At 37.6% G+C, this 25,639-nt stretch overlaps 1 protein-coding gene across 1 annotated transcript in view; it reads left to right on the top strand.

Annotated features, from left to right (window-relative positions):
• The first annotated feature begins 2,639 nt into the window (after positions 1–2,639).
• Positions 2,640–25,639, top strand: part of tmem255b.S (transmembrane protein 255B S homeolog) — a 35,983-nt gene continuing 12,983 nt past the window's right edge. Inside the window, exons 1-4 of the mRNA XM_041584214.1 lie at positions 2,640–2,881; positions 13,669–13,811; positions 15,178–15,240; positions 20,057–20,146. Coding sequence (XP_041440148.1) covers positions 2,839–2,881; positions 13,669–13,811; positions 15,178–15,240; positions 20,057–20,146 — 339 coding nt within the window. The 5' untranslated portion in view covers positions 2,640–2,838. The remainder of the gene's footprint in view (positions 2,882–13,668; positions 13,812–15,177; positions 15,241–20,056; positions 20,147–25,639) is intronic.

Below are 25,639 nucleotides of genomic sequence, written 5' to 3'. Positions count from 1 at the left end.
TACTGAGGTTTATGAGCCTGGCAGCAGTGTTCATTATGGACTGGAGAGGTGACTGGAGTAGTCTAGACGTGATATGACGAAAGAGTGAATAATAATTTTGGAAGCATCTTGGGTGATAAATGATCATATTTTGGATATGTTCCTTAGTGGAAGTGACATGATTTAAGAAGTGACTGGATATTTGGAGTGAAGGACAGGGCAGAATCTAGGAGAACCCCAAGGCACCGGGCCTGGGGAGAGGGGGTGATAGTGGAATTGTTAGCTATGATGGATACTTCCGGGATGTTAATGGTGTTAGTTGGAGGGAAGAGAACCATTTCAGTTTTACAGAGGTGTAATTTAAAGGGCATGTAAATTCAAAAAAATAAAATCCCATTTTTACTTTCTTTAATGATAGAAAGTATATAATATACTTTAATACACTTTAATTAAAAAATGTGTACTGTTTTTATAAGAAACCTGACTGTATGCAGTGAAATTCTCCCTTCATTTACTGCTGTGGATAGGAATTGTCAGACGGTCCCTAACTGCTGAACAGGGAAAAATTCATACTTATGAACAGCAGGGGGAGCCCCCTCCTTACTTTCCAGCCATGCAGAACTCAAGCAGCTTTGTTGATGATGATCCCTAAGCAGCCCAGACCACACTGAGCATGTGCACAGTCTTAGTCTTGCAAAGATGTTTAACAAAGTTACAAGATGGTGACCCACTGTAGCCAAGTATAAATTATTTGTTTGATTAGGCTTGCGGTGCAGTAAGTTCATGATTATATTTAGTATACAAAATACAGCATTTCTAGCCTTATTCTATTTTAGACTTTACATGCCCCTTAAGGTAGCGTTGTTACGTCCAAGTAGAGATAACTGACAGGCAGGAGGAGACTCGAGTTAGGAGTTCTGGGTTGAGATCTGAGTGTCATCAGCATAGAGGTGGTAGTGGAAACCATACGAGTTGATTAGTTTGCCGAGGGAGGAAGTATAGAGGGAAAATAATAAGGGTGTCCAGGATAGAGCCTTGAGGAACCCCAACAGAAAGAGGAAGGGGAGAAGATACTACTCCATTGTAGGAGACAATGAAGTAACGATTAGTGAGGTAAGAAGAGAACCAGGACAGGGCCATGTCACGAAGGCCAAGTGAATGGACGGACTGGAGAAGAAGAGGATGGTCCACAGTATCAAAGCAACAGAGAGATCAAGCAGTATTAGTAGTGAGAAGTGATTGTTGGCTTTAACTGTTAAAAGGTCATTAGTTAGTCAGGTTAGGGCAGTTTCAGTGGAGTGTTGTTGCTTAAAACCAGATTGTAGGGGGTTCAGCAGGTTATTGTCAGAGAGGAATGAGGTTAGTCTGTTAGTCAGAGAGGGGAAATGGTGAGTTCGTAAAATTGGTGGTTGAACAGAGTCTGGATCCAGAACATTACCATTAGAGTGAGAGGGGGAGTCTGAGCACAGAGATAAGCCTAGGGAGGATGTTAGTGAAAGAAGTTTTGTGACGGAACGATTGTTAATGTTGTTAGCGGGTATATTTAAGTCACCTAATATGATGGATGGGATGTTAGATGAAAGAAAGTAAGGAAGCCAGGCAGCAAAGTTGTCCAAAAATTGTGCAGTTGGTCCTGGAGGTCGATATAGGACAGAAATGCAGAGTGAAATGGGAGAGAAGAGCCTAATGCAGTGAGCCTCAAATGAGGAGAAAAAACGCTGGCGTCTTTTTCCTTTTTACAGGGTGACAGGCTGAAAAAGATCGTACATTTTTTTTGGGTTCCCTCCGTGCCCCCTAAAATTCCTTACATATGGCACATAAACTATACAGTGGGCACATATGTAGGGCAATATAACACCTCTATTTTATTTAATTAAGGTTCCCTGGCCTTGTGTAATGTAGTTACTGTAACATATACATCCATTGTACTTTAACTTCACACCGTATGCTAATTAGGCATCGCTAGCGTAACTTCAAACTGCTTATTGTATTATTGCTATCGCAACTTCGCAATCATTCGGAACCCTGGACGCAACTTCGGATTTTCATGAATTAGCGTTGTCCTGGCGAATCTACGCTTGCCGAAGTGTTGCAATGTCAGCGAAGCCGTCGCTGGCGCAATTTCAGAGGTAAGTAAATTTGCCCCTTGATTGGAGGAGATCTGGCTCCTGCTACATTGTTTCAAGAGTTAGAACCATCCATGCAGAAAAAGATAAACAAATGCTGCTTTCAATTGAAATTACATTTACAAATAACTTTAAACCCCTGAAAATGTCTGATTTTAATGAAGGAAGCATTTCCCACTTTTTGATCTGATAACATACCGCTGAATAATTTTTGCTGTTGGAACAAGTGGCAGTGCAGTATTCTGTGCAGTCACCCAGTCATGGCAGATAACTGGTACCCTATAACTATATGCTGTAGCCATGTAAAGGTACTGCATCTAGTTACAAAACACAGTTCATGAATGGGAATAGTATACATTCACCTGAAGGGCTCTAAACACATGCATAGTTAAGATACAAAATTACACGCACACACACACAGTTACACACTGACACACCCAGGGAGATAAGAGTCAGTGGGTAAATTGAGCTGATGAAAAGAGACCCAGTGATGCCCAGTGATACAAGAGGAGGAGCAGGCAGTGGACTTGGTCGCATTCTCTTATTTCCCTGCACCGATACATCCACAGCAGGGCTCATGGAAAAAGACACTGAACACATGCGCTGAATTGTATGATCTTCAGGGCAGAGAGAAGAGCAGGCTGCTTTTCATAGCTTGGAGGGTAGCTGTGTTGGGGGTCACTTGTTAGGGTGAGGGACAATTTGCTGTCAGGCTGATTTCACATCTGCCAGGATGCAGACTGCCCCTAGCCCTGCTTCTGCATTGGATTCTACAGGTAACTGAATGCCCTCCATTCTATCTTACTCCATCCTCATTAGGAACTTTTTTTTATCTTATACGTCCTTCTTTACAGACTTTCTTATCTTTTAGTTCTCTCTCTGACCCTTAATTCCCACTTGAACTTTCTCTGACCACCCCCCCCCCCCCATGTCTTCATTTTATTCTTATTTGGCTTTGTTATTGGGCTGTACAGTGGCACTTTATTGAATGGGTATACTAAATATTAATTTGATAATTATTAATAACTAATATTAATTTAAATGCATTTTCAATAGTGTATTAAATGCCATAGCTTATACTGCAGTATGTGAAATTCTCATGCTATTTATTTGTACTGGAGAGCGGAATTAGTGGGGCACAGTTTCACAAAAAACTTGCACAAAGACTCACAATCCATTAAACAGCTTCACACAACAGATGTCTCACACACTCACCTTAAGTCATTTTAACAGCTCCTGTGTTCTGGAAGGTACAAGGACACTGTGGTACATATCTATTTCTCTTGAGAATGTATAAAAAAACAAAAAAATAGTAATTTTTTTTGTCTTTGTACTGATTACGTTACAATTAATCCATCCCAATATGTTATTTTGATAGAATATGGACCAAACACATATTAATTATTGAAGAAACATTGCTAAACACAAAGCTTCCCTCAGGTGTCCCATAATATACTGTATCTTCACGCTCCAACAAAGCACATCACTGAGTTTATTGTTTCACCAAAAGTGCAGAATGTACCATACAATAGGTTATGCACTCTCAAAAGAATTTTACAAATATAGACTCAGGTGGAATCAAAAAAAATCTTTTACTGTCAAAAACAATTTGGCAAAATACAATTGTGTTAACAAAAGTTAAGTTTATACAGCAATCTTATACAAAGTAATAGTATACATACCACCCAAACGTTTGTACAAAGCAGAAAAAAGAAGCAACAAGGAGCGGATATATTTGTCACAAATGAGAATAGCCCCAACATTTTGGCACAAATGCCTTTGTCAAGTGGATTTTTTTTGATACCACCTGGGTCTATATTTGTAAAATTCTTTTGAGAGTGCATAACCTATTGTATGGTATATTAATTTATAATATCTACAAGTGCATACAGTATATTTAAAGAAACAGGGATCTTTAGTTACTAAGTTATGATAATTACAAAGGCACTGTGGTACATACCTATTGCTCTTAAAGGAACAGTAACAGCAAAAAAATAAAGTGTTGTAAAGGACAGCCAATATAATGTACTGTTGCCCTGCACTGGTAAAACTGGTATGTTTACTTCAGAAAAACAACTATAGTTTATACAAACAAGCTGCTGTGTAGTTATGGGGGCAGCAATTCAAACAGATTACTCAGTGGATAACAGATAAGTTCTCATTGTATACTAAAGCACTTGTGTTATCTGCTGTGTATCCTTTGCCTTTTCTCCTTTTTCAGCTTTGAATGGCTGCCCCCATGGCTACCCAGCAGCTTGTTAACCCTTTAAGTGCCACAGAACGTAGAATCTACGTTCTGTGGAAAAGTATCTTGAAATGCCACAGAACGTAGATTCTACGTTCTGCAGCATAAGCGTGCGGGGAGCTCAGGAGCGGCTTTAAATGCTGCTCGCTCCTTCCCCGCTCGCTCACAACCCCCTAGGCAACGAGCGGAGCGGGTGGGAAAGGGGCTCCTGAGGCGCGATCGTCCAGGGGCCCCACAAACGCAACAGACGCACGTGGCTGCGCGCTGCTGCTGCTGCCTGCACTTCCGGGTCCCTCCAGCGACGCCCACGCATCGGATCAACGGATCTGGCGACTCCCTCCTGCTTCTCCACTCCTCCTGCCATCATGGACACAGATCTGCAGCTACACACCCCAGGTTAGTGTAACACACACACAAAATACACTTACACACACTTTATACACTAATACATGCTTAGATTTACACTTACACACACTCACATACATTTTTTGGGGGATCAGGGGGGTCACACACACTTGGGGGGGGTACATACACTTGCACACACAAACACATGCACATAACATGCAATTTACCAATTGTACACATGTGCACACACATACACTGTTGTGTAGCTTTTTTTTTTTTTTTTTCATATTGCATTGTTGTGTTTTTGGCTCAAAAAAATGTTTTATTGCCTTTGCGAATAGCGTATTCGCTAACCGTACTGTGCAATACCTTTTGTATGTTATTTCGGTGATTATTTGGAAATTTTAGGGATTTTGGTGCATTGTTAGCCATTTTATTGCATTTTCAGCGCTGCATAACTGTTGCTTGCTTTATTCTGTCCGTAAAACCTATTTTGCCAAGCTATAATATTCAAACTGTAATTCTGATGTCTGATTACACTAGTCTGAAAAAAAAAAGCATAGATTTTTGTGGTTTTATTGGATTTTAGTAATTTTATTTGAATTTCACACTTTCTGTATTATTTTGTTATGTCTTGTAAATTTTATCTACTATATATCCAATTGGGCGTCTCTGTGCGCCACATAGTTTGGTAAATCTGTGAATATTGGGCATTAAAGTGTTCAGTAGACACCTGTCGTTCATATTTAGGATGGTTTATGCGGATACTTTACAAAATGTGGGACATATAATGGGGTAAAATTCAAGCTTCGTTACGATTTTCAGAAATTTGATAAAAACCGTTACGTTCAGCAGTACTTTGCAGTTTGGCAGTTTGCAGTAGAAACACATATTTACCCATATTGGATTCGTCAGAATGTGTACTTTCTGAAAATATATGGTTTTCTGGGGTCTCTGTACTGTTAGGGGGGTCTAATGTCGCATAATACACACACCAGGTGCTCATATTGCAGCAGCCAGCGCGTCAGCCGTGAAAATGTATATACACTATTGTCATTTGGGGGTCTCTGTGCGCCACATAGTTTGGTATATCTATGCATATTGGGCATCAAAGTGTTCAGTAGACCCCTGGCGTTCATATTTAGGATGTTTTATGCTGATACGTTACGAAATGTGGGGCATATAATGGGGTAAAATTCAAGCTTTGTGACGATTTTCAGAAATTTGATAAAAACCGTTACTTTCAGCATTGCTTTGCAGTTTGGCAGTTTGCAGTAGGAACACATATTTACCCATATTGGATTCGTCAGAATGTGTACTTTCTGAAAATATATGGTTTTCTGGGGTCTCTGTACTGTTAGGGGGGTCTAATGTCGCATAATACACACACCAGGTGCTCATATTGCAGCAGCCAGCGCGTCAGCCGTGAAAATGTATATACACTATTGTCATTTGGGGGTCTCTGTGCGCCACATAGTTTGGTATATCTATACATATTGGGCATCAAAGTGTTCAGTAGACCCCTGGCGTTCATATTTAGGATGTTTTATGCTGATACGTTACGAAATGTGGGGCATATAATGGGGTAAAATTCAAGCTTTGTGACGATTTTCAGAAATTTGATAAAAACCGCTACTTTCAGCATTGCTTTGCAGTTTGGCAGTTTGCAGTAGGAACACATATTTACCCATATTGGATTCGTCAGAATGTGTACTTTCTGAAAATATATGGTTTTCTGGGGTCTCTGTACTGTTAGGGGGGTCTAATGTTGCATAATACACACACCAGGTGCTCATATTGCAGCAGCCAGCGCGTCAGCCGTGAAAATGTATATACACTATTGTCATTTGGGGGTCTCTGTGCGCCACAAAGTTTGGTATATCTATGCATATTGGGCATCAAAGTGTTCAGTAGACCCCTGGCATTCATATTTAGGATGTTTTATGCTGATACGTTATGAAATGTGGGGCATATAATGGGGTAAAATTCAAGCTTTGTGACGATTTTCAGAAATTTGATAAAAACCATTACTTTCAGCATTGCTTTGCAGTTTGGCAGTTTGCAGTAGGAACACATATTTACCCATATTGGATTCGTCAGAATGTGTACTTTCTGAAAATATATGGTTTTCTGGGGTCTCTGTACTGTTAGGGGGGGGTCTAATGTTGCATATTACACACACCAGGTGCTTATATTGCAGCAGCCAGCGCGTCAGCCGTGCAAATGTATATACACTATTGTCATTTGGGGGTCTCTGTGCGCCACATAGTTTGGTATATCTATGCATATTGGGCATCAAAGTGTTCAGTAGACCCCTGGCGTTCATATTCAGGATGTTTTATGCTGATAAGTTACGAAATGTGGGGCATATAATGGGGTAAAATTCAAGCTTTGTGACGATTTTCAGAAATTTGATAAAAACCGTTATGTTCAGCATTGCTTTGCAGTTTGGCAGTTTGCAGTAGAAACACTTATTTACCCATATTGGATTCGTCAGAATGTGTACTTTCTGAAAATATATGGTTTTCTGGGGTCTCTGTACTGTTAGGTGGTCTAATGTCGCATGATACACACACCGGGTGGTTATATTGCAGCAGCCAGCGCGTCAGCCGTGAAAATGTCTATACATATTGTCATTTGGGGGTCTCTGTGCGCCACATAGTTTGGTATATCTATGCACATTGGGCATCAAAACTGTTTAGTAGACCCATATGTTTATATTTAGGATGCTTTATGCTGGTAATGATACATGGACAATACGATGCTGGAAAGTTGAAGCTTTGAGGCAATTTCCAGATATTTCACCAAAACCGCCAAATTTGGCAAAGCCTTGCGACTCAGTAGTTTGGAGCAGAAAGGCATGGGTACCCATTTTAGATTCTGTAGAATGTGTACTTTCCAAAAATATATGGGGTTGGGGGGTAAAGATATATTTCTGTGTTTTTACCCCACAAAAATGCAGTCAATGTGTTGATTTTTCATTAGCTGAAGTTACCCACAGGACAATTTGTATGTGCTTACTTCATTTTGGGGCCTCTAAATGCCATATACTTTGGTAAACTTATGAACAATGGCCACCAAAATGTTCAGAGGAACCCTGGCAATCATATTTAGGGTGCTTTTTCTTAGTACGTAATGACACATGGGTGATATGGTGCTGGGAAGTTGAAGCTTTGAGGCAATTTTCAGATATTTCACCAAAACCGACAACTTTGGGAAAGCCTTGCGACTCAGTAGTTTGGAGCAATAAGGCATGGGTACACATTTTAGATTCTGTAGAATGTGTACTTTCCAAAAATGTATGGGTTTGGGGGGTAAACATATATTTCTGTGTTTTTACCCCACAAAAATGCAGTCAATGTGTTGATTTTTCATTAGCTGAAGTTACCCACGGGACTGTTTGTATGCGCTAACTTCATTTTGGGGCCTCTAAATGCCAGATACTTTGGTAAACCTATGAACAATGGCCACCAAACTGTTCGGAGGAACCCTGGCAATCATATTTAGGGTGCTTTTTCTTGGTGCATAACGATACATGGGTGATATGGTGCTGAGAAGTTGAAGGTTTGAGGCAATTTTCAGATATTTCACCAAAACCGACAATTGTGGGAAAGCCTTGCGACTCAGTAGTTTGGAGCAGAAAGGCATGGGTACCCATTTTAGATTCTGTAGAATGTGTACTTTCCAAAAATATATGGGTTTTGGGGGTAAACATATATTTCTGTGTTTTTACCCCACAAAAATGCAGTCAATGTGTTGATCTTTCATTAGCTGAAGTTACCCACGGGACTGTTTGTATGCGCTAACTTCATTTTGGGGCCTCTAAATGCCAGATACTTTGGTAAACTTATGAACAATGACCACCAAAATGTTCAGAGGAACCCTGGCAATCATATTTAGGGTGCTTTTTCTTAGTATGTAATGATACATGGGCGATATGGTGCTGGGAAGTTGAAGGTTTGAGGCAATTTTCAGATATTTCACCAAAACCGACAATTCTGGGAAAGCCTTGCGACTCAGTAGTTTGGAGCAGAAAGGCATGGGTACCCATTTTAGATTCAGTAGAATGTGTACTTTCCAAAAATATATGGGTTTGGGGGGTAAACATATATTTTTGTGTTTTTACCCCACAAAAAATGCAGTCAATGTGTTGATTTCTCAGTAGCTGAAGTAAAGTCCTGAACAATTTGGATGTGCTAACTTCATATTGGTGTCTCTAAATGCCAGATACTTTGGTAAACCTATGCATAATGGGTATCAAACTGTTCAGTGGACCCCTGGCAATCATATTTCAGGTGCTTTTTCTTGGTACCTAATATAGTTTGGGATATGCGGAGCAGCAAAATAAAACCTTTGAAATGATTTTTCAGAATTTTTAATTTTTGTTGAAAAACCGCTATATTCAGACAAGGTTTTATGTTTGGTAGTTGGGAGTAGAGAGACATAGTTACCCATTTTGTAATCGGCAGAATGTGTTCTTTTCAAAAATGTATGGTTTTCTGGGGTAAACCTACAGTTTCAGGATTTTTTGCCTTAGAATCTAAAGCATGCCGTTTTCTGCCTTAGTGCTTTCAAAATTCGGTAATATACTGCCGGGAGTTTTTGCTGTACAGAAATCCTAAATCTCCCTAAAACTATACATATCTGGTATTGGCACGTTCTAGAGACATAAGGCTTTCCAAATCAGTTGGATTTTCATCCGTAAAATGAAATATTTTTCTGGTATAAATTGATATACGATGAAAAATGGTAATTTTTCATTTTTTTTTGGTATTTAGCACTATAAATTTTTTTGCACAGGTGGAAATACATGAAAACTCAGGCAGATTTAGAAAGCTCAGTTTCTACCGAAAAAAAAATGTATAGTTTTCCTAGGTAAACTATAGGTTTCCCCTCAGAAAATGCCCCTAAAGTGAGAGAGCACAAAATGTTTCAAAAACGGCTGGTATTTCGCGTAACCAAAATGTGAAATTCTGCTGGCACTTAAAGGGTTAATATAAACTATAGCTGTGTTTCTGAAGCAAACACATCAGTTTTACCAGTGCAACACAACAGTACATTATATATTTATTACTTTAGGACATTTTCATTTTTTTTGTATTACTGTAAAAAATGTAAATTTAGCCTAATGTTAATTTTAACAAGACTTTGTCTTCATTGGTGCAATTTTGTTATTGTTAAGCCTAACATTAACATTTGTTTTGTAGTTAAAAATGTGGCTTAGAAAACTCTACTCTCCCAAAGCTGCAGTTTGTCTCTTGACTTTTACCTGTGATTTTACAAACTGGGATAGGCTGTTCTTTGTTCAGCTGGTTTTGAATTTTGGATGCAGATGTTTGTCGGTCTCATAATAAAAATGTGCTGGTTTGTAAAAATCCCTCCAAATGGAGGGATGCAATGTTGTTGTTGAGTTAAGTACATAGAAGATAAATAATCATCAATAATCAACGAGCTCTTGCAATTGACATTGCAAGAAATGTGAAAAAATTTAAATTAGTATTAAAAAATCTATTATTTCTGTCAATTCAAAATATTTTATTCTTTGAAATTACATGTCTAATGAGTAAAAAAATATATATATATATATATACATATATAGACATATATCTTTCAGATTACTTGGGACCAGGGTCTGGTTGGTATAAGGAGATTCTAGAACTTCAGCTGTGAGCAGAGATGTCCTAGCAAAAATCAGAGTGATAGGTTGTACAGTAGCAATTCTGGGGTTACTGTGTGTATATCATTACAGGTGCTAGTTTGCTTTACTTTCAGCAACTCAATAGGTAGAAAAAGTATTAGCGGCTAATTATTTCTCAATGAAAATCTATTTCTGTGAAAAAATGTCTTAAATGTTTATTATCATATAATTTAAACTGAACTGAAAAAGTAAAATAAAATAACTCAATTGACCTTTTTTTGTCATATTTTTGAGTTTCTGTAAAAGCTGCTGCTTTCCCAGTTTTCTCTCTCATTGTCACAGTATTGTACCCAAATTGCAGTGGCTGTTTAATTTGAGGGGTATTTTTTGTTTCTGAAAGTTCAATGGTTTATAAGTATGTTTACATTTTTTTCCCTGTTGCGATTGATAACTAATATCGTAATTATAGTGAACATTATCCATGCTGTTTAAATAAAATATGACATTTCCTGTTTAAATTAAATAGTTCACTATTATTGGTGAAAACGTTAAGTTAATCAGCTGTAAAGCATAGTAAATAATACCTGTTGGAGCTATATAAATACAGGGTAATAATAATGATAGAGTCTTACTATATGGAACACATGCTCCTCAATGATGCTATTATCTTCTCTTCAAGCAGAATAAAAACACTGTATACTACTTCAGTGACCTGCAGAGTCCTCCTTCCACCCTTCTGATCATCACCAACCACACACTGCAATTAGGCCTAAATATCCCATAACTTATAATAAAAGACAGAGTAGATAAGAAAGGTGGGTGGCTGCTTAATGTTTGACATCTTATCCCTGGCTCTCTGTCAGTCAGGAGCATGCTCAGTTTAAGCCAGGATCACATGACAGCCACATGTCAAACAATCAGAGATGGTTTTGCTTTTCTGCCTTTATTATGAGGTACCGGGAGCTGGTCATGTTGTGGGTGGTTTGTTTATGTATGTGCTAAATATTCCTCATGGTTTCGATAATTTGATTATATAAGATGTTCTCCAATCTGTTTCCTAGAAAATCAATTTGGCTCCTAAATTACCCTGTTTGACTCTCAGGGGCACATTTGCTAAGCTTGAGTGAAGGATTCGAATGAAAAAGAGTTCGAATTTCGAAGTAATTTTTTGGGTACTTTGACTATCGAATAGGCTACTTCGACCTTTGACTTTGATTCGAACGATTCAAACTAAAAATCGGTCGACCATTCGACCATTCGACCATTCGATAATCTTAGTACTGTCTCTTTAAAAAATACTTTGACTACATACTTCGCCAGTTTAAACCTACCGAGGTTCAATGTTGGCCTATGAGGACCTTCCCCAGCACTTTTCAGTTTTTTATGATTGAATAAAAATCCTTTGATCGATCAATTTAAATCATTCGAATGATTTTATCGTTCGATCTAATGGTTTTTATTCGATCAATCGATCGAAGTATTTGCGCTAAAATCCTTCGAATTCGATACTCAAGGATTTTACTTCGAGGGTCGAATTTGAGGGTTTATTAACCCTCGAAATTCAATCCTTGATAAATCTGCTCCTCAATCATGTTGTCAGTTGGTCTATCATTGGAGTTTAGTTAAAATATATTATCTGTCATTTGCGAGAATGTCTAGCAAAACCTTATATATTCAGGTAGGGTTCAGAGAAAATAAAGGGTCACTGATAAGAACACCAAACCGATAGTGAATAAATTATTTAATGGTGAAACCATTGTAGCACAGCAGATACTATTAGGTTACCTGACAGTATCAGTAACATTCCCTAACACGTTACTAAAATACGTCTACATTACGGCTGAGATAAACTGGATTGTGCTCTTATAAAATATGTTTAGTAATTAGCTGTTTAAAGAAAAACTATACCACAGAACAATGTAGGTCTTTATAAAAATAGATTAAACAAAACAACTCATATGTAAAACTCTGCTTCATGTAAATAAACCATTTTCATAATAATATACTTTTTTATTACGTGCCATTGGGTAATCCTAAATGTAAAAAATTTCCATTTTAAGATATACCTATTACACTGCGCACTGGCACAAACTATAAAATTCACAATCTTTCTCCAACTTTTGGAAGTGGTTGCTAATCAGTTTGCAAAATCTATATTAAAGACAAAAGTTATTGCATTGTGAATAGTATATATGTATATATATATATATATATATATATATATATATATATATATATATATATATATATATATACAAAGTACTTATATATTTATATATAATCTTATAATCTTATATATTTATATATACTTATAAAGCACACTCACATATAACGATCGTCCCGGTGCTCAGCCTCCATAAGGAACTCTGTTCAGCCCCCAATCATAGATAATTGTCAAAGAAGCAGAGGCGGCACCCGGTAAGTTAATTTGCTGAAAAAGTGTATCAAAAGGATCACATCAAAATGCGACGTTTCGGGCAAGTGACTTGCCCGAAACGTCGCATTTTGATGAGATCCTTTTTATACACTTTTTCAGCAAATTAACTTACCATGTGCCGCCTCTGCTTCTTTGACCATTTTATATATATATATATATATATATATATATATATATATATATATATATATATATATATATATATATATATATATATATATATATATATATATATATATATATATATATATACACATACATCTGTTATTCAGTTTGGTTAAAAAAAAAGATATACATATGTATGTATAACGTTATCTCTCTCAGTCTCTCTCTCTCAGTGGGTTCCCACGATTTCTCTTGCCTACTACTTTCGTTGCTGTTTCATGGGAGTGATGTGCTTGACACTATTGCTCTGCGTGTGGCATTCAGTTAGCCAGAATTGATGCAACTGCTCACGCGTATAAAATTGCGTAGAAGACCTTCTGGCATCATTTTCGGTGTTCAGCATACACATGTCTTCTGCGCCCAATTCTTTAAGAGCAAGTTTGCTACACGTGTTGCTGCTCAGGAGGTGCATGGTAGCTCCAGGGTTCCCCTCATGGTATATCTGTAGAAATAAGTCAAATCAACTGGATTTGCTGTGGTTTTTTTTTCCTTGAAGTTATTCTGAATTAAGAAAGCCAGTTGGATGACTGGTGGAACGTCTGCAGGAAAAAAAAAAACGCAGCAAGTCAAGTTGATTTGACTTATTTCTACAGATATAACTAGAAATTCTATAACATACTAAAAGTTAAGTGAAAGGCGAACCACCCCTTTAATTGATGCCATGCTGCACCCGTTTATTATGCAGTAACTCTAACACCTCTTTATTATATGTGTCTGTTGTTTTTATTTATAGGGCTGTTTGCTAAAAGGAAAAGGACATCCCTTTGGTTTGCACTCTCTCTTCTTATCTTGTCACTTTTTATACTCACTATTGGCCTAGTGGCAACTACAAGGACAGAGAATATATCTGTGGGAGGTTACTATCCTGGCATTATTGTAAGTATGCTTCATTTGGATATTTTACCAACTCCTATTTAAAGGCACGTAGTATAAAAGATATTGCATTTTAAAGGCCTAATTTGCAAGTGCAGGTGTTAGGAACAAAATGATGTACAATATTGTGGAACCTTTTCCAAAGGTGATTGAAACATCTTGTACCTATAGCATTCCAGGGAATGTGCACCTCAGTGGGACAAAAAGTTGTCCTGCACTGCATTTACAAAAAGCCAAAAGTGTACAATAGATGACATGGGAGAGATTTTACAATTATACTAAAGTATAATATCTCAATAAGTTATATATGATTGCTGGCAACAGTGAGCTAAGCAATTCTGCCTCTACAAAATGAAAGCGAAATAGGAAAATCTCAGAAAATACTATATTTATTGTTTTTCAAAGAGCTGGAAGGTTTATTTTAGATTTTCCCTTAGTAGCAATTAGAATCCATTTATATTCTGTTCCTCATTGCCCCAACAGCAAATGACTGAAAAACCTTTTATACTTATAATGGCACTTTCTCACCTGTAGTGTCTGTAATTTGTAATTAGCTGGTTCTGCTTCAAATAAGGATTAATTAGTTCTTAGTTTGGATCTAGTACAATGTACTCTTTTATTATTACATAGAAAAAGGAAATCATTTTTATTAATATTAATATTAATATTCTATGAATATGTAAATGTGTCTAAGTTGGTATTGATATTTTTTGAGCAATAATCTGCCAACATGACATTAGTTTAATGTATTAGTGGATCCCCTCGTTCAACATGGGATCAGTGAGTAGGGCTTGTGTTAAACATACTTTTGACCTATTGCTTTAATCATGCAGCTATAGTGGCCCTGGGATTAAGATGCTACACAAGATCGAATCCTGCTTTTATAGGCTTCAACCAATATTCAGTTATTTTGTTGCTGTGCTTGTCTGTGGAGGGATGAAGTAACTTCCCTTAGCTCCTCTCTTCTTGTTATGCTTGAAAGTCTCCCTGCAGGTCATGATGCTAATTCAACGTTGACCCAATACTCTCTGCACAATAGAGAGCTGGGTTGATGAAAATAACTCCATCCATCCAGCACCATTAATTCTGGGCTGCCAGCCTGGGTTTTGCCCATTTGTTCCTATTGCAATATCTAGAAATCAGATACTAATTAAAGTTTGTTTCAAAAAATGACATTGAATCACAATTACTGTATTTTTTAATCTGTGGATTACAAACTGTTAACACAATCTATTCCCTAGTTGTTCTCTGGAAAGTGAGGCACCCAGAAACCTGTAACCATGCCCCCCTAACTATTGCCTTCCAATGCCATTCACTCAGAATCAATTCTTTTGTTCTTTTGGTTAACTGATGTGTTTTAATGTTTCAGCTTGGATTTGGATCTTTCCTTGGCATTATTGGAATCCATCTTGTAGAAAATAGAAAACAAATGGTAGGTAAATTGTGTATTAGTTTGTTTGCTCCTCTGCTTGTATCTTCTACTATGTTAAGTAGTACAGAACATAAAGCACATATTTTTTATGCACTTGAGAATTTTTTTTTAATATTTCTAAAGAGAAAGAAATAGTACTGTTTCCTTAATATAAATCTGACTTTATGAAGATAAAAATAAAATGAAGGCATGCTATCCAGTGAGGAATCCATAATGCAGGAGGCATGACATGTAGCAACAGACCATGAAATGGCTCACAAATTTAATTCCCGTAACAATTGCACAGACGTATTTAGTGTCATCTTTCTCCTGTGGGAATAATATTTAACTGTTTTAGAACACAGAATGGAATAATGTTATTTATGAGATTTGGGCATATCCATTTCCACTATCAAGGGAGATGTAAATACAAGTGACAGTGTTTATGACCATGCCTAATGCCTAATGACCTGAAAAATGATCCCAGGTTGTTTTCATGAATAGCAGTTCTGGCAATCCTGAAGCAGGAACTGTTGATTCTGTTAGCCTTTTGGCTGCAGTTAGAATGATAGCATGCTTCATACATAAAGTAACATAGTTAAATTGGGTTGGAAAAAGACCAAATTCCATCAAGTTCACCCCTTCCAAATGAAACCCAGCATCCATACACACATCAACTGAAACTATATACAGTATACTGTACAAATATCTATATTAATTGTGTCACGATAGCTTTAGATATTATGCGTGTCCAAGAAATCATCCAAGCCACTCTTAAAGGTGTTAATAGAATCAGCCTCCATGGTAAAAAATACCCATATTTATAATGCTGATTTTTTTTTTTGGCTGCACAAAAATTTGGTCAAAATAGTTACAAAATGACACGATTCCAAAGACAATGTAAACTATCACATATAATTATAAATCCACCCAAATCAATGACAATAGCTGCAATTTGGGTGGGCCCTGTGTACTTATTATGCTCCATTGCTCCATAAAAGTTCTTGATTTCTCATTCAGTCTTAAAACTTTATGCATCATTGTTCCTAATTGTTCCTTAATAGATAAATATATATGAAAAAGTCTTATCATACATTATCCATGCAGTAAGTATAAGATAATAATGTCCAAAACATTGAACATAACACTGAAATTCTATGTGTACACACATTTCCAGTATATAACTATGTTCAGTAACTATTTGCATGCATCATGAAGCATTTGCAGGCTCCATTTCCATTTAGATGGCATGACTGTACTGAATTAACGCAACTGCCCTTGTTTACTTGAAGTTTCCTATTTCCTTGAAAGTGGTTCAGATATATAATTTACCAACCACTTCATCATTAAAAGAAAGGAAAGTAATAATATGGGTAAAAGGCTTTCAAGAAAGAAGAGGTCAACATTCCTCAGTATAGCTGAATAAAGGCGCAGTTTACAGTAAAAGATATGTACCATTTGAACAGTGGTCATCAAGCATTTTTAGTTCAAGCCCCTTGGAGGTCCAATTTTTCACCAGGACAAGTCTCTTTAATCTTCTGCTGTTCTAGCATACTCAGGGGCGTAACTATAGAGGAAGCAGACCCTGCGGTTGCAGGGGGACCCAGGAGTGTAGGGGGCCCAGTGAGACCCTAATTAATTAGCAATTTTAATATATCTTGGTAAAATAGGCCAACTTATAAATATTTTGGGGCCCTAAATTGAATTTGCTATGGGGCCCAGTAACAACTAGATACGCCACTGAGCATACTTAAGGGGTTATTTATTAAAACTTTATTTTCTTTTTCTATAAAAATTTCACTAAAAAGGGAATTTTTTTAGAGGAAAAAAAACCTGTTTTTTTGAGATTATGCCCAAAAGCTGCTAAAAGGCCAAATCAAAAACTACATAATTTAAAACCTGTCGAATTTATGTAAAAGTCAATAGCCGTTGTCCCTTTAACCATATGAAGATGTTTTTAATCGCAGGGCCGGAACTAGGGGTAGGCAGAGTAGGCACGTTCCTAGGGCGCAAAGCTGGGAGGGCGCCAGGCACGTACCTCCTCTGTCGCCTACCCCAAGTCCGGTTCCCTTCTCTGCCCGACTCTATGTATTTTTCGCGCTTCTGCGCAAATTCGCGCATACACATGCGAGCGCAAATTCGCGCATGCACACACATTCGTGCAGGCGTACACGCACACTAAACAGGTGCCGCGAATGCCAGGCCTGCCTAGGGCACCTGCCCAGCGTGGCCCGGCACTGTTTAATCGTCATTAATTCTGGGAGTTTTGGGGTGTTTGATGTTGGATTTTGGCTTGAAGACTCAATAAATTCAGGGTATTCAAGGTTTTTAAGCATATCAACTTGAAAAAATTGAGATATTCATGAAAACTATATTTTTTCTTTTTTAAAATTTTTTCAAGTTTAATTATTAGTAAATTTGTGGATGGGAGTTAGGTTGAGTTTGTTTCTGGTGGAATATGAGAAAAATATGAAAAAATAAGTTTTAGGAAATAACCCCCTTAGTGTGCTTATAATGGCTGCCTTGCTTGCTGATAAGTGCTTTGAGTCCCACGGGAGAGAAGAACTATATAAATAATTCCCTTTTATCACAGTCACTGTTCAGTCTTTCATGAATGCAGCTGCTTTTTTACTTACCGGTACCTACTTTTCATCCTTGGCCTCCAAATTTCAGTGTGACTGATCTGCTTCCCTGGAATCTCACCACATTCCATCAGACTTTTTTTTTAATTCCGCTTAAAAACAAGTCCCTTTTAATAACCCTTTCTTGCTATTCTTTTTTTGTAATAATGAGAAATACTTCTGTAAACTGCCACCTCTAAGTGTCGGAACTAGGGCACATTATTAGTAGGGGTGCAGTTTATTAAAATGTCTTCTCCCCTTTTCTAAACTCGAACATCTCCTATTTGCCTTTGTGACTCTTTAAGCTGCAATGTAACTAGGACATGCACACTGTAAGTGATTGCTCTGCTTTGTTAGTTCAGTGGTGGTCTCACCCCATACAGCATGTAAAATATTTTACCCCCAAAAAATATTGTAATGAATTGAAGGGGGTGAGTGGATCAGCCATATTTAGTAATATGATAGCAGTCGGTACATATGAGCCTTTAGATGTCCTATTTCTGTGATACTGGAAACCAGGGAGTGGCGTCTGTATTCTTAATGAGAAATTGTAGATTGAAAGTGATCCCAAGGGCTCTGGTCATCGTCTCCTTTAATAATTTGTACCGAGGCCTTTACAAAAAACGTTTAATGTGACTGCTTAATTCTCCCTGATTAATAACATTATCATTGCAGAGCATTAGGAGCCTGTGCAAGCTCATTATTGATCTGCCCTTGCAATATCTCTTAGGAACATACAAGTTTTCTACAGAAGAGACTGGTGGTTACACTAGCAGCTCCTTCACCTTGCCACACTTATAAAGCATGCAGTAGAGAACTAAGATCAAAAAATCAATGCCGGTACAACAGACACATTTCAGCTATACAATAGTCAAGATAATGCAGCTTAAATATTGTAGCAGCTGTTGGAATGCAAAGTTAGAACACAGCTGTCAGACAGCTTTTGCAGACAAGTTACTAAATACTATAATGTAGCTATATATGTAACTATAATGTATTTTACTACATTTATCCCCTCTCCATCCTTGAATTTTTTTGCTTTTGCCAGTCTTAATAGCTTAAATAGGCCAATGTCAGAAGCACACTTGAATATCTGGGGGCAGATTTTCAATTTTTTTGTATGGTCAAAACTGTTAAATTGCACTAGGGAATTATCCAAACTCGAGTTTTTTTAAAAAAATTTGAATTCGATTTTCAAGATTTATCATATCAGATTTAAGGAATTGAATTTGACTACTCACCACCTAAAACCTGCCTAATTACTGTATAAGTCAATGGAAGAGGTCCGGTGACCAATTTGGAGATGTTCAAATTCAAATCGGGTAATTTAAATTCGTCCTAGTTTTAAAAATTCCAGTTCAAAATAAATTCAAATAAATTGCCCCAAGTTGAATCGAATTTAAGGGAGTTTAAAGAAACTTTCAAAATTCGACCCTTGATAAATGTGCCTCCCCATGTTACGTATTCCCAAACTAGTGCGCATGTGAATTTTCCTTTACTAGAGTATGAGGAATTGTTCCTTTATTGATGGAATTGTAATTGGCACATGCCTCAAAAAACATACTGTAGCTAATTACTAACTGGTTGCTATAGGTAACTGCCTAAGTGCAAATATGCTCTCTGTTAGTAAGTGAGACTGACTTAGTTACCATCCACCACAAAATTGCTAGTAAACAATAACAGGCATTGCAGAAAATGCTTTCAATAGTAGTACAGGTATAGGACCTGTTATCCAGAATGTTTGGGACTTGGGGTTTTCCTGATAACGAATCTTTCTGGGAATTTAGATCTTCATACCTTAAGTCTACTTGAAAATCATATATTCATTAAATAGGCTGGTTTTGCTTCCAATAAGGATTAATTATATCTTAGTTGGCATCAGTACAAGGTACTGTTTTATTATTACAGAGAAAAAGGAAATTGTTTTTAAAAATGTTGATTATTTGGAGAAAATGGAGTCTATGGGAGACAGACTTTCTGTAATTCAGAGCTTTCAGAATAACGGATTTCCGGATAACAGATCCCATACCTGTATATCACTTTCCAGTTTACTAGAATTTTCTATGTACAATATAGATTTTACCCTTTATTATACAAGTTTACAAAATGCAATTGTTCTTGGATTTGAAAAGATAGACGTTTATGCTAGTGTACAGCAGGATGTTTTGCTTGTGTTATTGTTACTCAACAAAATCAATATGTCTCTCTTTTCCTAGCTGGTAGCATCTATTGTTTTTATAAGCTTTGGGGTTGTATCGGCTTTCTCCTGCGCTATTGTTGATGGTGTTTTTGCAGCTCGACATATTGTAAGTATTTTATAATTCTCTTTGCTGTAACTGTAATATTTTATACAATAATTTATGGGCCAAGTTGCTTGCCAGGGTAATCTTGGCTGAGGCTTCTATGGGTTTGCATGTAAGCAGACTTATTGTCATGTTCCTGGCAAATATAGCGCATTTACCAGATCATTAAATTAAGTAGAATTCTTACTTATTCTGGGTATGTGCAGTGAAAACGAAATATATTTTGTAAAACTTTGCCCTTTGTTACAAATGGTGCTCTAAATGTAAAATGTTTGTGTTAGGCCTACACATTTTCCTAAGTTGCAGTTTTGAAATGATGGTAAAATGTCTTTTATTTCCACTGTATTAATTACATCTATAGTACAATAAATAATAATTGCTTCCTGTGTGGTTTCTATAAAGAATATATGGTAACTCAGAAATATGACAGGTGTATATTTTCACATAAAGGCACTATGGGGCAAAGTGACTAACGTTAGCGAAAATTCTCCAGCGTGATGTCATATCATTACTTTGCCGATTTACTAACGGTCACTGGTGTAACTTCGCTAGCGAAGGAGATAGACTCTAATGGTAATTCGATCCCTTACGCCTGGTGAAGTAGCGCTCTGACGAAGGGACGTAACTCCGCAAATTCAAAAATTCACTAAGATGCGGATTTTAATGAATGTTACCTCTTGCCCCAGACTTGCCTTCACCACTTCAGAATAGGCGAAGTGCAATGGAGTAGATATAACTTACTCAAAAAATAGTTGAAAATTTCCCAAAGTCCCAAAAACGCTGTCGACGTTTCATTTTTCAGGGTGATAGGCTGCAAAAGAACGTAAATTTTTTCTGGGGTACCCAGATTCCCCCCTACATTTCCTAACATAGGCACATATACTATACGCTAGGCACATGTGTACGGCAATATAACAACTCTATTTTATTTTATTAAGGTTTCCCGGGCTTGTGTAGTGTAATGTATTTGCTGCAACATATATGTCCATTCAACTTTAACTTCCCGGCATATGCAAATTAGCCAACGCAAGCACAACTTCGCTTCACTTGCAGCAAAAAACGATAGCGCTACTTTGCCAGCGTTTGGCCCCCATGGACACAACTTCGGATTTTATTGAATTGGCGTTTACCTGGGTAATTTACTCCTGCCGAAGTGTTGCGATGTGAGCGAAGCGGACGCTAGCGCAAATTCAGCGGTTAGTCTTTATTTTTAGAACAAATATTTGCAAAATATTTGCAGTTCTCTACAGAGATTCTACATCATTCATAATAGGGATGTGAAGTAAAAATAAACCATATTTCATTGCATCTGTCTATTCGGTGCCTGCCGTTTCTGGGAGATTGCAAATTACATGTTTGATGATGGGTCTACAATCTCATCACCCATCTACAGGCCTATCACCCATCTACAGGTCCCCTCACCACAAAATCATGGGTTTTCATGCTACGTGGGTCATCTGTGGAACCTACCCCTCCGGGCCAAGACCGTGGGTCTGCATTCTTTATAGTTAATAAATTCCCCCCCTCCCCAGCTGTCCTTTTACCTTCTCTGATGCAAGTGGACGGGGGAGCAGGGGACACGACTGGGAGCATATGTAGAGGGAGGGAGTGCCAGGCCCCTCCAAAGTTTTTATGCAGGAGATTGGAGCTCCCCTAAGGCCACAGGAGCTGCTTCCTCTATAGTTACATCACTGCCTACTATCCTGGAGGGCTCTGAGCAAATGCCCATTTTGCCCATGTATTAGTGGCTCTGTGGGGACCACAGGTGAAGGAGATGCAAACGTACATTATATTTTCTAATGGGCTAAGGGGAGAAGGGCACCCAAACCATCTTCCCCCAGGGGCTGTCCAAAGTCTTGTTCTGCCAGTGCTCCATATCATCCAGTCCCGATAATTGGAAAGGCAATAATAACACAATTACTTAAAGGGTTAATTGATTATTTTGTATTTTAAAAAGTGAGCATTTATTATAACATAAAGTATAAACTTAAATCAGCTGCCCAACAACAAGCTGTTGTTCACCTACCCTTAATAATCACATCCTGGCTAACTATATATTTTATTGTTTTAGTTCACCAGCTGAAAGGCTATTAACCTCTACTGAGGAAAGACAATTCAGTAATGTACTATCCATTCTGTGAAGCGTGACATCTTGTTCTCCTGTGATTCAGTTAAATATATTTCCCTGCAGCCGTTATTATAATCCCACTGAGTTCCATTACTCGTGGACAGCAAAGGTCAGAGAACTATTCTTTATATAATACAGAACTATTCATGTGATTGTCCAGGTCTTTGCCTAAATGTAAAATTCATTTACAACACTTATCAGACTGATAGCATGTACAGTTTATTAGCGCAACCAAGAATTTGACAAAGTGATTATCTATTAATGATTAATAAAGCTTGATTGGTTCCAGTACAAACTTTTCACTATCTGTGATCTTTAAGGTCAAAATTGTTTCCTCCTACGCCACATCAGTAGGGCTTAAGGTGGCCATAGACATTAAGGGGGTTATTTACCAAAATGTTAATTATTTTATTTAAAAAAGTCAGACCTAACTGGAATCCACAATTTATTTATTTATTATTTAAAAAGCTTGATTTAATCGGATTGGGAAAAAACTCAATACAATTGAGCGAAATCTGAATTGTATTTTTTCAGATTTTTTTTCCCAAATCGCTCGACTTTTTCAGGCCTTTTCGCAAAAAATCTAAATTTTTAGGATCTTTGCCCAAAAAGCCCAATATAGTCAGATTTTCAGGCTAATTCCAGGGCAGACCAGAGAAACTTCCTAATAGGATAGGGACCTCTCCCATTAACTTATATACAACCTTGGCAGGTCTGAGATGGATTTTAAGAATCTGACTTTTTTGCAGCCTCAGGGTATAATAAATGTCAAAAAATAAGCCCTTTAGTTTTCTTTTCGTTATCGTTAGACCAACCTAAAACAGTCATTTAAATGTACAGTTTGTTGATTAACTAAACAGAACATTTAAATCGATATCGTCTAGTTGAAGCCAGGATAGCTGTGGGTAGCTGCATGCTTGGCCCTGCAAACAATTGGACAATGAATAAATTTCACTGTGAACAATGACAATTTTATAACCTGACTGATCGATTTTCTGACCAATGTCGGAAGAAAAATCGTTAGATGAGCGATCATTCGATGTCCACTAACCTCACAATAATTTGATGGATTTGTCAGATCACACTAAAATTGGTCACTAGGGAGAGAAAAATCTTAACATCCATGGCCATCTTTAGGTCTTGTGAGACTTGACTTTGTTACAGTCACTTATGTCTATTTCATACTTCCCAACTGTCCCACATTATACAGTATAGTGCCATAATGTGTCTGAAATAAAATGTTGGTGCCCCTAGTGCTAACTATTGATGCTGCTGTCCCAACCATGTAAAAATGGGTGTTCTGAGTTAACTGGGTATGGTATTCTGGGAGGGGTGGCTACAAAGTGGGAATGGTCAAACATTTTGCCCTGTGCTATAAAGTTGATTGTGTGCCTCTTTCCATTTTTTAAATATTGGGAGGTATGATATTGGATTTAGGAATTTTACCCTTACAAAATACTGTGTGTGCCAAGTTGTTAAGCTGGATAACAGACTATTAGTTAAATAATTAACAGAAACAGGGTACTTTTCAGGCACCGTCTGGGTGACACTTTATTTTACATACTGTATGACAGCAGCAACATAACGTCTCCTTTGGATGTTTAGGAAAGCAAGGAAGAATAAGCAGTTAATCTAAACACAACAAACAATTATCCACACTCACAATATAGACATAAAATGTATTGGCAATTGTGGATTATTGATTTATGCATGCTCACACATGGTGATTTAACTTCACGAGGGGGGGACCGCTCCAAGTTCACACTCCCTATTCGCTGCTCCAATCGGGTGCTCAGTCCGCAGCGTCCCCACTGCTAGAATTCACTTAGACATCAAAAAAGAAGGACGGCACTCCTGTACATGGAATATGCTTTTTATTCCAGGTTCATACAAGGATCCAACGCCCTACGCGTTTCGGGAATCACTCCCTTAATCATAGGCATCATGCCTATGATTAAGGGAGTGATTCCCGAAACGCGTAGGGAGTTGGATCCTTGTATGAACCTGGAATAAAAAGCATATTCCATGTACCGGAGTGCCGTCCTTCTTTTTTGATGTCTACATGCTCACACATGTATTTATCGGCAGTACACTCACACACATGATGTCACATGTTAAATATTGGGTATATGCAATGCGTTACTGGTACCTTTACCCTTCTGAGACAATTCTAGTATCCCGAACACCTTGCTTCCATCCAAAGCAGTCAATCTTTAAATCCAATGAATAGGTGTGGATACAATAAAGCGCAGAGTGTCTGCTGTAAAAGGTGCCTTTATTCACAAACAGGACGTTTCGAGCTTGCTAGCTCTTGATCAAATGTATGTGTTAGCCAAACAGTGTACAACAATTAAATACATTAAGTCCCTCCCATCATTCATGTGATTGGTCACACCAGCCACTGCAGAGAGGAATTGCAGCCTGACTGGCTCCAGTAACACAAGTCCAAATATCCTAAGTGGTGACATCATAGTCCATATCTTCTTTCCTTATAGGTGAGTTGCTCCAAAACAAATTAGTGCACGGCAACCCAAATAAAGTCTTTGTATGCTGTGTTTTTCTTTCTTTTTTGTTTCTTTTTTTGATTGATGTGAAAATCAGTAAAACTATTTAAACCATAAACCTCAGCCCTGCCTATTATGGGCCTGCTAAAGACAGTATAAATCGAAGCATGGTTACACTTTTGAACTCGTGTTGCATATTCAATTCAAAATAGCTACATTACTAGTGAATCTGCTGCCAATACTTAAAAGTAACTAATGTATCTTACCATACAGGAGAATCAATTTCAATTCAAAAGCAGCTCTTTCTGTTAGGGGAAGGAGAATAATAATTTATAAGAAACATGCCACACTCCCTTGGTCATTCAAACCAGTTTTTTTTATCCACATTGCTTCCTTTTGTAGAAGAAGTTTATTTTTGTCACCTCCTCTTTGGGGCTCCTGAATCACCTCCAATACTAGCCACTTTAGCTGTGACATATTGTGTCTATTGTGGTTGAAATGCCATGAGACAGGGGTATCAGTATAGGTATTAGGCTTAAAGTTCTTAATGTCCCCTCTGTGTTCCTTTATCCTGGCTTTTATTTGTCTTACTGTTTGGCCTACATAAACTTTCCCACACAGACATTTTAACATGTACACTACACCAACTGTATTACACGTAGCATAGTGTTTAAGTTGGATGCTGTTGCCTTTTGTAGGATGTTGTACGGCTTCACCTCTGATAATTGATGAACAACAAACACAGCTAAGGCACAGGAAGGTTCCTATGCTTGGTTTACTTTTAAATATTTTTTCCATTCTTTTTGGACCTCTAGTTTCAGCAGGGCATAGGATGTCTTGTAATGTAGACCCTCTTATATAACT

Source organism: Xenopus laevis, chromosome 2S (assembly GCF_017654675.1).
Source record: "Xenopus laevis strain J_2021 chromosome 2S, Xenopus_laevis_v10.1, whole genome shotgun sequence".
Classification (NCBI taxonomy): Eukaryota; Metazoa; Chordata; class Amphibia; order Anura; family Pipidae; genus Xenopus; species Xenopus laevis.
This window is presented reverse-complemented; position numbering and strand designations above follow the sequence as displayed.